This window comes from Ceratina calcarata, unplaced genomic scaffold, assembly GCF_001652005.2.
Source record: "Ceratina calcarata isolate Rehan_Ccalc_2016 unplaced genomic scaffold, ASM165200v1 scaffold945, whole genome shotgun sequence".
NCBI classification, from domain to species: domain Eukaryota; kingdom Metazoa; phylum Arthropoda; class Insecta; order Hymenoptera; family Apidae; genus Ceratina; species Ceratina calcarata.
The window spans coordinates 1-12319 of NW_017180847.1; the positions used below are offsets into that span (position 1 = coordinate 1).

Consider the following 12319-nt stretch of genomic DNA (forward strand, 5'->3'; position numbering starts at 1 on the left):
AGCCCTCCCCTCGCCCATAATCCCACTTTAGGCACCGTCCTTTAAGTCCATGAGCTGAACTCTGAGTACTAGGCTGCTACTAGCAACTTCTACTGCGCACGCCCCAAAAATCTCACGATGTCCCTAAGTACCCATCACTGACTCAGTGATGGTACATGGATGGTACCCTGAGCAGCGATGAAGCAGTCTTTGGTCAAAGCATCCCGTATAAAGTTCTGTTGATCTAACGCACAAATCGAAGCACAAAATCGAGTCCAAACCCACTTATATCAACCATCTTGCATCGTGTCCCGAAAAATCGTCGTAATCTCGTAATTTGAGTTTGAAATGATTAGTTTAAGAATGAGATTCGGTGTGTTCTTGGTGTTTGTTTGCCTGATCAGATTCTCACACGGTGAGTCAGACTTTAAGGCCCAATTAACATTCTCGAAAATCGGTTTTTCCCTCATTTTTTCGCCCCATTCGTTGTGATTTAGGTATATTAAATAATTATCAGAGGGCTTTTTCCTTTGGTGAAGAATGCTGTTGCACTGTGCCGCTGTTTGCCAGTTGCGTTAACAGCTAATCCCCCCCCCCGCATTCGGTGCGCGGTAATTGACAACATGGCCACCGCGCATTGCGGCCGTCTTCGCTCTTTTCAAAGATTCCCGCTGGCGTAATTCAAATTCGCGATTTCCAATCGAGATTTTTTTATCTAATAAATGAGACACAGATTTCCCTTTAGTGATAATTAAATAATGTAATAATAGAGTCTCCGTTGCAATTTCGTTCATCATTGTTTATAATGAGATAAGAACAGGAATCACCGTTATCAAAAGTAGCTAGATAGCAGCTTTCGGGTTTCTCATTAGCGATGACTCACCCGCTTCGAGATTACAACTTAAGTCGTCGAATAGATAAAAGATAACGAGGCACCTGATCAGATTTATTCTTCTAATAATTATAATGTTTGTACAGGCATGGAGTGTTCATTTGGGGATACGAATTTCATCTCCAGGGCACTGAACTCTTGTCCCGGATTGATGGACCCAGCGGAAAAATCGTACTGCTGCTACAATATCGAGGAGAACAAAGCCTACTGCTGCGATTCAATGGAGTTCACTCTGAATTCCTCCTGGTAAGCCACCATTCTCTTTCCTAATTTTAATTAGATTTCGTTGACGAGTGATTAAATTGGTTTCGTTGAAGGTTCCTGATTACCATAACCGTTGCTGTGGTATTCGTGGTGTCTCTCTTCATCTTCTGCGTCTCTTGCCTCTGCTGCAGCTGCTGCCCCTGGCACAGGAGGCGCCATCGTGGCACTGTTTACGGAAGTAAGATAATTAGTCATGATTTTATTCGCGAAATTAATTTCTCAGACGATCCGATTGAATTTATTTATGGAGACAGAAGTTTCGCTTGGAGTTTAAACGAGAATTTGTGGTTTTTTATAGGGCCGTCCATGATTTGAACCCGCACCGTCTTCCAAAACACTCCTGACACCTAATTATCATAAGTGTGGCAGGTTTCTCTTTCTTAAACAAACTCGCTTCGAATTTATTGTTAATCGCTTTAACGAATAATCTCATGTAAACATTCCTTATTATTTTTTTTAAATATAAGACAACGGTTTCACTTCGTGGATATGAAAGGGGATGAAATTCTGAGACGAAAGTTCGTTTGACACTTTTCTCTACAATCATTATTAACAAAGTTATTAAAGAAAACGTGCGGTTGCTTTGATAAGCAATTGGTCCACACATTCTTCGTCGATAACTTCGTTAATAATAACGATAGAGCAAAGTGGGAAAGGGACTCAGAAATAAATATACATTCCTTAGTTGTAAGAGCTGAGCCTGACGAGCAAATCAGGTATTCCAAGATTGTGATCTTTTTTTAATATAACCCAAAGTCTACTTAAAAAATGTTTAATATACTAGTCGTATTTAACGATTTTACTTCGTGGATGTGAAAGAAGATGAAATTCTGAGTCGAGAGTTTCTCTGACACTTTTTTCTATAATCATTATTAACGAATTTATAAGAGAATAAAAGTTTGGGCCAATCGCGTATCAGAAACGAGAGTACTATACGGTTTCGTGAATAACTTTGTTAATATTAATCGTAGAGAGAAATTGAGAAGGGACTTTTGACTCAGATTTTGAGCCTCTTTTAGGTTTCAGGAAGCAATTCGTTATATGGACTGTGTTTATACAGAATATATGCAACTGTTGATGGCCGTTTACCGGCTGTATTCCACTTAACTGTATTTTTTTATTACACAGTATCGTAACTCCGTTAATGTAGAATTATCCTAAACTTAAGGCTTTTTATAATTGTGTATTGTAACGTTTATAATAAAGTTTATCTATCCAATAAAATGTAAAACTCCCATGCTCCACTTCCCTTCGTAAAATTGTATTATTGTTAACAATTTAATGTACGTATTTGAAAATTTCTTCTGTCTCTATAAATACATTTCCAATTAACTTGTCAACTTATAATCGTTATTTAAATAGGAGTGCAAGTGCCGCAAGTGGTGCACGTGATCGAAACCCAGCCTCACGTGAACACAGCGTACGCGACTAGTTCCGCAGGTGAATAAAAATAAAATAAACTAAAATAACAATTTATGAAAAAATTAATTTTTTTCAGAAGTCGCGCAGCCGCCGCCGTATTCAGCTGCAGTCTACGAGAAGCAGGCGCCGTACAATCCGAATTACATGCCGTCGACTTAAGCTCGAAAGATTCGTCAAGAAGAATTTCGTGCCAATCTATACAAAGAGTAATTGTCAATTGTTTTTTTAATTCCAAAGCCAGAACGTGTTAAAAAGTCGCCATATCAATCGAACGGATTTACAGTAAGGTAATCGAAACTGCATTTTTTATGAAATATCTTCCGGGAGTCTAAAAGAGGAAATCACGAATAGAAAGTTTCTACTATAGTTTTTTCTACGATTAGTAATGACAGACTTATTAAGGAAAACGTGCGTTGGCCCCGCCCCTGGCACGCAATTGGCTCCTTTGTATCTCGTTCATAACTTCGTAAATAATGATCTTAGAGAAAAATGGAACAAGGATTTCCAACTTGAAATTTGACCCTCTTTTTGATTTCAGGAAGGGATTCACAATACAGACTTTATTTATACAGAATATGTGCAACTGTTAGACGTTGATAAAAGTTCCTGAACATGTTTTACATAACGAACGAAAGGATATTAATTGTCATGTTAATTAAGTGCACTCATTTAGCTGTTAAGTTATATCGCTGTTAAAACAAATACGAAATATATACAGTTGAAGATTTAGAAATAAAGAACGTCAAACCAAATCCGGTTGTAGTGAAGCGTAAACGCGACCGCTGACGATCTTACTCGAACAGTTTTGGCTCGGCGGCCCGTTCAGCGGGAGTACCGCGGCGGAGAATCCGCCTGTAGCGAAAGGGTTAAATGTCTTCCATAAATGAAAACACAATGTTTTCTGGGAAAATATATATTTCTGATTAACTGTCATCGTATATTACAATATTTATATCATTGTCCTATTGCTAAATTCGATTTAAATAAATAATAAAACTGAACGATCTACGTTTAATAACAGTCGCGTGAAAATTTTATTGAAAACCCTTATACAATATTCATTTCGATTAAACAGAAATATGAACGGTCGATTTGCAAAATTAAGTAGTGAGAGTTTGCTGTATATGAGTATTGATCGTCAATTACCTACGTCTACCGTATTATTGACATCGGTTTACCTAAAGGAACAACAGAATTATTACGGGACGGTAATATTTTTAAACGATTCGATCACAATTATTGCGATTATTGTACGAACTATCTGTTTACATCATAGAAATTACTTTACATATTGTCTATGAAGAAAGGAAGAGTTGCCAGGTCGCGTCGATTTCTGATTGACCACGTTAACAGTTAATTAAACATATTTACAAGTCGATAAAAAACATTCTTCCACCCTTAGAAGCCCGATTAAATTTCTTAACAAAGTTTCTCTATTGTAATTCCGCTGATAAACTTAGGAGACCACGCAGGTGGACTGTGAATTATTATTGTCCGCATTTTCAAGATTGCTGTAACTTCCGCGAAACGCTGCGTCCTCGACGCTAAGAGTCAACTCGACCCTCTCCTCCTCCAAGGGCGAACTGGCAGAGGCATGGCTGATAGAGGAATGCCTGGACCTCGACAGATTTCCTCGCTGATTACTACCAGCAGAAGGTGCTGGGCTCGGCGACGGGCTCTCCGGTATCTGTTCCTGTTCCTGCTGCTGCTTCGCGACGATCAATCGATTCAGATGCGAGACCTGCCCTTGAATACCTGACACGAAGGGCCTGTAACCCAAACTGAACCCCCAATATTATTTCTAACTACTAGAGCTCGTTTCAAGAGCGATCAAGACTCACCATTCGCTGTGGGACCATCGAGTTAGCGTCAAAAGCCCGTCCCTAAGGTTAATCACCGAATCGAATGTCTGCATGGGAGCGTGTGCTGCTCGTACGGTTCTCGCCATGGCCGGGGCGTCTCTTAAAACGGTAGCCAGTACCGCGGCCCAGCCTAGGCAGCCTCCTTCCAAAAACAATTGGAGGAGGTACCTCAGCTGGACCTCCGCTCGGCTTACCGGCGCGCACGGCGATGCGTTGTGCACCTCGGTTTGTTCCACTGGGTCCGGTGAGATCCAGCAGACGGTCCCGACGCCTGTGCCGACGATTGACTCTGTGTCGTCGCGCCAAATAGTGCTCGTGTCGCTTATAACGCTGTTCGAATCTGCGATCAAACGAAAACGGGTGAGATCTCGAATAAATCGATTGGGACCGAAATAGAATTCTCCGTGGGATCTTACCGTGCATGTTTGCGTTCAACTTCGTTTCAGCAGCCGGGAACTGGGTTTCCAAGCTGGCAACAGGCGAAACTAAAGTGGTGTAAGGGGGCCTGCCGCTGGGTAAGCTGGTGTAACCGCTGTCGGGCAGGTCCACAGCGAAGTTCGAGTCCTCTTCGGGGCTCTCCATCGATCGGATGGACCTCAGAGAAGTTAGACTGGATCGTCGGTACTTCTGGAGGGTCGGCAGGGACAGTACGGGGTAAGCGAACGAGAAATCTTCGTGGACAACTTTGAGTGCAGCGACGTAGTCGTCGATCTTAGCTGCCCTGTCTCGTTCCCGGGCGAACCAGGTCACTAAATGGAAATCCAGCCGCGCTGCGAACCTCCCTAAGTCTGCCAGACGCTTGGCTGACAGCAGGCGACGCGCGTGCCGCTGCAGGATCACGTCGATGAAGAATTCTTCCGCCGAACCTTCTCTAAGGGACAATAAAACGGGATTCAAGCAAGAATCTCTTATAAAAGTGCATCTTGGTCGATGAAATTTCAGTTTACTTCGTGTCGGTTTTCTCGTTCTTTGACGTGTTAGCCGGTACAGACTTCTTCCTTCTCATCACGACGTTCCTAGTCTTTTCTAACATCGAGGATGGTGCTATGTCTTTCGTCACGGAATCCGATTGGACTTTCGGAGTCGCTGTCGTGCTGTAGCTTCGACTCCTCGACACTTGCATGGTCCCTAATACTAGGGATAAGTCGTCTTCGTGTGGCGAGAGCGGCGGGGTCTGCGGAGGCCCTCCTAATTTTGATGTCCCGCCCCAAGACGTTCTTGGCGACTCGACATCGTTAGGATCTAAACGAAAATGCATCACTTTCCTTCGAGGATTTGAAATTCTGCGTAAACAGTTCGTTTTCTATTTTTCTCTACAATCATCATTAACCCCTTGAACGACAATTTATTTTCAGTCAGCACTTGAAAAAGAGGAAAGTTTATGACGAGCTGGACTCGTCATTTCCGTTCAAGGGATTAACAAGATTATAAACGGAAACGTAATCGGTCAATGACGTGTGCGAGGTGCGGCCACTACACGTTTTCGTTAATAACTGCGTTAATAATTGTTGAATCTGCTTTACGTGCTGTACTACTGAATCTGCTTAGCATATTGTACATGCAAGCGCAGCTAGTGCGCATTATTCGAAACTGATTTGTTTTTGTCCAGTTTCGTCTGTCATTATATTTCGCGAACAGTCGCAGTTTCTCGTTATTACCCTTGGTCTTAAGACGTTTTCCTGTTAATAAAGTTCTTTCGTATATCTCGATTGGTCTTTTATTAAATCATTCGTTATTTATAATTCGGCTAATTCACAAATCACAACTGGTTCCACATTCAACAATAATGATCGTAAAGAAAAATGGAAACGGAACTTTTTACTCAGGATTTCATACTCTTTCACCCAGTCATTAATTTCTATTATCCACTCACCGATTGCTCGTAAGAATCTAACGAGATCCTTAGACAACTCCCACCTTCCCTGTTCCAACGCAGCATCCAACAACAGCGTCGCATGCTGTCTACTCACGGTGGAAGGTTCCAAGTTTTGCAGGATGATCAAATAACTGGCAGCAGTGTCCAGCTGTTGTCGCTGCAAACAGTCTTGTAGCAACTTTTTCGGTGGGCCAGCGACGGAGAAGAGGTAAGGCCATAAAGCGATCTCAGTTTTCCTCGCGCACTGGACGACCGCCCTGGCCCAGACGCCAGGGAACTCGCGGATGAACTCTATTATGGATGGCAGTTGGGCATCCGGGATTGGCTCCTTGCTTGTCGCCTCTTCTTCGAGGACCTCGTGCAACAGCAGCTCCAGCGAATGGGGGAAGTATGGCAGTGCTGAACAGGAGCGGGCAATTTCCCACGCGTGATAGCCTAAGTTACGGTGGATCAGCTGCCGGAGTATCTGGTGCAGGTACACTTGACTCTGAAGATAGAAAAAACTTCTTAACTCTAGAAGAATAGTATATCTAAATGATATCTAAGAATCATTTAAATAGGGCTTGTCATTTTTTAGAAAAAAATTCATGAATCCATTGATCATGTATAGAACTGTGTTTCCGTACTGAACTTACCGTCAATTCTAATAAACTGAAGGGTAACGAGAAGGGCGAGTTGGTATCAGACGTGAAGAGAACCGTGTCGTTCTCAGCACCGAGTAAAATCGCATCCTCGAACAAGATAGCGAGAGGGTAGATCCTCAAATGGAAAGGCAGCATGATTCTCTTGCTCATGAACGTGTGGGTCTTCTCCTGATGATTCCTGGGGAACAGCGGCAGCCAGACTCTCATCCCGTGAGCCCCGCAGAACAGCCAAAGAGCCTCGGTCAAGTGGGGCTTGTCCCTGCGAGACCTCCATGGCACCCAGACGTTTTCCACGCATGAAGCCAACACCGTAGGCGCGCTGCAGCTATACAACTGCAATTTCTACTGAGTTAATCGAGGATCGATAGGATGAAATAAGAGAAATGTTGCAAGTACCATTTCTGGATTGTCGTTGCAGTGTTCTCTCTGGACCATCAGAAGCCGGCCTGAGACATTTAATAAGAGACTTTCGGGATGAGGGTGGCTGCCAGCTGTTTCGGCACGAATAGTAGTGAGCGTAGCGCTGACTACGCAGGCTGGATGCACGCACAGCCCGCTGATATCAACAGTTTGAAGTCTGGTCAGGTCAATACTCCCGGAATCTGACGAGATATCGAGTTGTTCATAAGTCTCTGGTTGAGAATAGAATTGATTTTCGGTGAAAACGTTGATAAATAATAATTAACTCGTTAATGAACAATAAAATTGCTTATTACAAAAATTTATTTTTCATTCTAACGAAGATTGCTTCAGATAAAAGTTGTAGATTTCGATGCCAGATATAAAAAAATATACTTTCCTCCTCACGTTAATGAATTGTTGAGATTAATAAAAGTGGACGAATCTTGCAAAGATACAAAGGGTCTATTCTTTACATGATTTTTCTTTTTAACTAATTTCTCTTTTAATTATTCCTTAATTATTGATAGAGAAAAATGTTTAAAATAGAAGTCGCAGATATTTACGAATACTACAACTTTTTTGCAAACATTTCTTGCTAACACGAAGATTTAAAGACTTCAACTTAAGTACTCACTAATTAATGGATTTAGGAGAAAAATGCATAGTTTTGTAGCCGAAATCAAGTGCTATAACTTTTGTGGGAATCGTTTTTCGCTAGCGTCAATAATTACTGAGTTGTAAACAATAAACCATTGTTCGTTTACTTACCATTCCCATTAGTCTCCAGCACCATGTCATAAATACTGATTTGTCCATTGGCACAGAAGGTCAGCAACCTATCCTTCAACGTGTTCAACAGCAACACCTGCGACGGCATTCTGACAGTCCTCACGTAATTATTGTCCAGCCGCGAATCACGTGGATAAATCCTGACCTCATCCTTATCGTCTAAAATGGAATAACTGCTGGCTACTAGGAATCCCCGGTGCCAGAGTAAACCCCCGGTGACTATAAAGTCCCTTTCTTGAGTCTCGTTACCAAACAGCTTCCATTTCCGAGATGGGAGCGAGTAATGGGCCAAGCCGGTTCTCCCTGCCACCGCCAGGCTCATCCCCTCGCTGTCGATCGCAGTATACTACACAGAAACGAAGAATCTATTAAATACTTGACAGATGAATTAAAGTAAGAACGTTTAATTACTCGTATGGGCCAATTTGCGCCGCTGTAAGCCGACGGTATGGGAACTACGAGCCACTGCTTGCACCCAGCCAACGTCTGGCTGATCGTATCGTTAGGAATTTCATTTCCAATATGAAAATTGTTAGCATGGGTCGAAACACCACCGCCAAGGTTCAAATACAGCCTATCCTCGCCTTGCAAATACAAATGTCCGTGCTGTCCCTAAAAACAAAGAAGTTACACAGTTTATTTGTAATTATTCTGAGATCGTTGGCGCTAGAGGCAAATTGCATTCAACCTTATTTGTAGGGAAACTTTTTCTCTAGGATCAATAATTAACGAGCTATTAACAACAAACTGGTACTCTATCTAAAAAATTCTATTACTAAGAAACTAGTCTTATACTTTTGACGATTACTCCTAAACTATTAAGGGATTACAGTTACAAGAAAATTGTATAGAACTTTAATTGTACATAATCATAGGAGGTATAATTTTCGTTCAAAACATTTTTCTCTAGTTTCGAGTATTATCGAATTAAATCGTTACGTGTACCATGCAAGGATTGACGGTCAGTGGGCTCTTCACGAAATCCAATTGTATTAAAGAACACTTGAAGTTGGATCTGTCGTTGTCGTTCTCCTCGGTCAGAGAAGGTCCAGGGGACTCCCTAAGCATCCATAGCTGATATCCTTCGGCAGACCACTCCTAATCCAAGAAATCATTCATCAATTTTCATTCTATCATCCATTAATTTCAAGATACTGACCATTGTGTGGATGTGCAGGGGATTGTCGCGAGTTAGATCTACTCTTAAACCGTAGTCCCACTTCAAGGTGCAGAGTAGAAGCGCGCCGAAGGTGCTCCAAATAGCCAGGCCGCCTCCTTCCCAGGCCAAAGCGATGGCACAGCTGTCCGGCGTCCATCGGAGGCATCGAACGCGCCCCGGCCTCCCTGGATAATCCTTAGAAGACAGGCTGAGAGCATGCGACATCTCCAGGCTGCCTGTAGTATCGTCCACGTAATAAACGACGCCCTCGGAATTCTGCCTGCCGATGGCTATCAGCCGGTATTTGTGATTAACCGCCGCGCACGTCGCATCTTCGAGGTCTCTGGCCCAGATCCCCTGTACTTGGTTCGGATCGAATTTTAGGGACTGCGCAGTGAGAAACGCTGCCTTGCCGTTGTTTAAAACGATCGCAAATCCTCCGACAAGGGGAGAATACTCGATGTCCGTTACGTAGATGTTATTCTCTGTCAAGGGGACAGCTACCGTCGAGATTTGTTGATCGACGCTGAAAGGAATCCTTCTTAAATCGAGGGAGTAGTCCCTGTTCACTGTCCCGTCCCACTTTTGCCTCACCACGTGGCTGGTTTTCGTCGCGACCATCAATTCATCGCGGATACAGACCAGAGAACTGATCCCTCCATCTATCCACGCTGATTTCTCCTAAAACAGCAATCCATTTTTTCTCCATTCTAAAATAATTCATAGACGTACTACCATGTGTGTAGTGTACGTGAGAATTTTCTCAAGTTTTGCCATCCGTTATTTGTATTAAATAAAAATTCATCAAGTCCCCAACCTCTCGAATAATGAATTTTAATCAGTACCAAAACTTTCGATTTTTTCCGATTTTAATGTATCAAAAATTCTGAGATAAATCTGAGATACACTACTGCACTTTCAAATTATTCCAGAATCCGTTCTAATTATTCCATCGATTCTTTAACCCGTTTTCGATATTTCGAATTTATATCTTTTACTTACGAAAGTGAGGACCAGAGATGGAATCACTTCCTTTATGAACAGTTCGGCGCTGTCGCGTTTCAGGCTGGTCACAGGTGAGTCCCTCTGCTCGTACAATCCTCTCCCCTCTGGTCCGGTATCTTGCAGGCGATAGAAAAGCAAATAACTGTCCGACGTCTATAAATTAAACAATATATTTCATTCAGAACGAATTTTCGAATAAATGGTTGCTTTGGGAGTCTTTAGATGCTTACAGCGATGACGAGCATGCTGGAGTCCGGGCGCCACTGCAATAGAACGTTCTCGCCATGTTTCCTTAGAGAATCCGCTGTCCTTCGTATGAAAACGATCGGCACGCAAGGCTGACAAATTCTTTTATTAGCAGAGTAAATTACACAGTTTCTGTTTACAATTTCTACTCACTGCCTCGCCCTTCTTAGATTTTATATATAGTAAGCCAGTGAATGGAAATTATAAACAGAAATTGCATGAAAAATAAGAGTCGTTTACTTAATAAATCAGAGTCGTTCAATTTCTACTTAATTTCTGCCTTCCTAGAATTTTACATGAAATCTTAAGCCAATGAATGGAGATCATAAATGAAAATTGTATAAAAATTAATAACAGTTCAAAAATAAGAGTCGCTGACTTCAAAAATAAGAATCGTTTTTCCTTTCCTTTTGTAGAATTTTGTATGGTATCTTAAACCAGTGAGTAGAAATCATAAACAGAAATTGGTTTAACAGCTGCACGGAAAATAAGAGTCGTTGCTAGAAAAATGACAGGGAAATTAAATAAATCAGGAGGTGAGTAGGAAAGAAGAGAAGTGGATTAAATTAATTTTCAGAATATAAAATAAGTCACACGGGATCAATTCTATAGAAGCGATTAGATATGAATTATATAGATTCATTCAGATCTAGAACAATAAATGAGTTTCTTGTAGAAATAGAACAGAAACAGGAATGTCCCTTTAGTTAAGATAGAAAGGAGAACCGAGAACGAAAGAGATGAGCATATAAATATAGAATAAAATGATATGATACGAAATAGAATAATAAGGAGGCAAACGATTTGAAATACCTTGATAGCTTCTAAATACCTTGGTAATAGAAAAACTTGCTTCAGAAAGGAAGAACAAGGAAGGAAATGGTCTGCAATACCTCGAGAGCTTCTAAAGTCTTTGAAAACAGAATAACGTAGAGCGAAATGATTTGGAATACCTTACTAGCTCCTATACACCTTGAGAACAGAATAATGAAAAAGAAAATGATTTAAAATAATTCAAGAGCTCCTAAATACCTTGAAAACAAAAAAAATGTCTTTGAGACACTGCTATATCCCTTGATAATGAGGACGGAAATGATTTAAAATACATTGATAGTTTTTGAATACCTTGGTAATAGAATAAGTATAATAGAAACAATTTAAAATACCTTGCAGTACCAAATGGTCAGCGTGTCGGTAGTTAGAACAGCAAACAGAATCTTGTCCCTGTTGCAAACGACCGCTGTCACGTTCTCCGGTTCGGCGGTGTTCAGAACCCGTGGCCAGCCAATCGGGAAAAACATGATACCTTCTCAAATGTTCATCGACTCAATTTCCTCCCCTCCGTTCACATTTTCTCGTTGTCCGATTATTTGTTTTCACTCTATCGCGAGTGAATCGAAACGTAAACATCCCTGTAACCTCATCGTCGTTTCACTCGCAGTAGAGAGACGACGATTTACATTGGAAGAGTAGGGAGAGTCGATTGAAGCGCCCCTCGTTTGTCTGAATTTATTGATTTTTTTTTAGAACAAAGATGAGGTACAATTTCCCTTTCTGTTTATGATTCTACAGGTAAAGTCTGGGGGGGCAAACCTAAGTGGGGCGAATTGAAGCAAAGTTTTTAGCGCCTCGTACCAATGGTTCACGAACTAAAGTGTATAAATGTGTGAACGATCCCATGTGTGCGTATATACATATATGCCATATATGCCCTTACATGAGATCAACCAAGGAAAGAGCTGATACAATTCAAAGATTACTATTTCAAATAATGTAAGA

General features: G+C 41.5%; 2 protein-coding genes across 5 annotated transcripts in view; one reads left to right on the forward strand and one right to left on the reverse strand.

Moving 5' to 3' along the window:
- The first annotated feature begins 143 nt into the window (after positions 1-143).
- Positions 144-3309, forward strand: LOC108631769 (uncharacterized). Of its 2 annotated transcripts, XR_001916944.2 has the most exons (6): positions 144-394; positions 958-1117; positions 1189-1313; positions 2498-2575; positions 2634-2844; positions 3096-3309. XR_001916944.2 is itself a non-coding variant. In XM_018035929.2 (5 exons), the coding sequence occupies exons 1-5, from the start codon at positions 328-330 to the stop codon at positions 2714-2716; spliced, it is 513 nt and encodes a 170-aa protein (XP_017891418.1). In that variant the 5' UTR covers positions 144-327; the 3' UTR covers positions 2717-3309. The 2 variants fall into 2 exon arrangements, 1 of the variants encoding a protein (XP_017891418.1); XM_018035929.2 differs by having other exon boundaries at positions 2634-3309.
- A 254-nt stretch (positions 3310-3563) lies between these two features.
- Positions 3564-12319, reverse strand: part of Rich (guanine nucleotide exchange factor subunit Rich) — a 12225-nt gene continuing 3469 nt past the window's right edge. Inside the window, exons 1-14 of one of the 3 annotated variants that reach the window (XM_018035928.2) lie at positions 11707-12119; positions 10525-10632; positions 10292-10447; positions 9290-9970; positions 9076-9228; positions 8542-8742; positions 8110-8476; positions 7336-7541; positions 6931-7272; positions 6293-6782; positions 5367-5661; positions 4836-5290; positions 4399-4759; positions 3564-4338 (exon numbers count right to left, since the gene is read on the reverse strand). In XM_018035928.2, coding sequence (XP_017891417.1) covers positions 4014-4338; positions 4399-4759; positions 4836-5290; positions 5367-5661; positions 6293-6782; positions 6931-7272; positions 7336-7541; positions 8110-8476; positions 8542-8742; positions 9076-9228; positions 9290-9970; positions 10292-10447; positions 10525-10632; positions 11707-11841 — 4275 coding nt within the window. In that variant the 5' untranslated portion in view covers positions 11842-12119 and the 3' untranslated portion in view covers positions 3564-4013. Of the gene's footprint in view, positions 4339-4398; positions 4760-4835; positions 5291-5366; positions 5662-6292; positions 6783-6930; positions 7273-7335; positions 7572-8109; positions 8477-8541; positions 8743-9075; positions 9229-9289; positions 9971-10291; positions 10448-10524; positions 10633-11706; positions 12120-12319 lie in introns of those variants that run through there. The other 2 variants (XM_018035926.2, XM_018035927.2) reach the window with 2 other exon arrangements.

Bases quoted from the DNA above. Each gene is read 5' to 3' on its own strand.
- LOC108631769 (XM_018035929.2), top strand. From the start codon at position 328: ATGATTAGTTTAAGAATGAGATTCGGTGTGTTCTTGGTGTTTGTTTGC. The intron at 1,314-2,497 runs GTAAGATAATTA...TTATTTAAATAG, and splicing joins TCGTGGCACTGTTTACGGAA to GAGTGCAAGTGCCGCAAGTG. The intron at 2,576-2,633 runs GTGAATAAAAAT...AATTTTTTTCAG, and splicing joins GTACGCGACTAGTTCCGCAG to AAGTCGCGCAGCCGCCGCCG.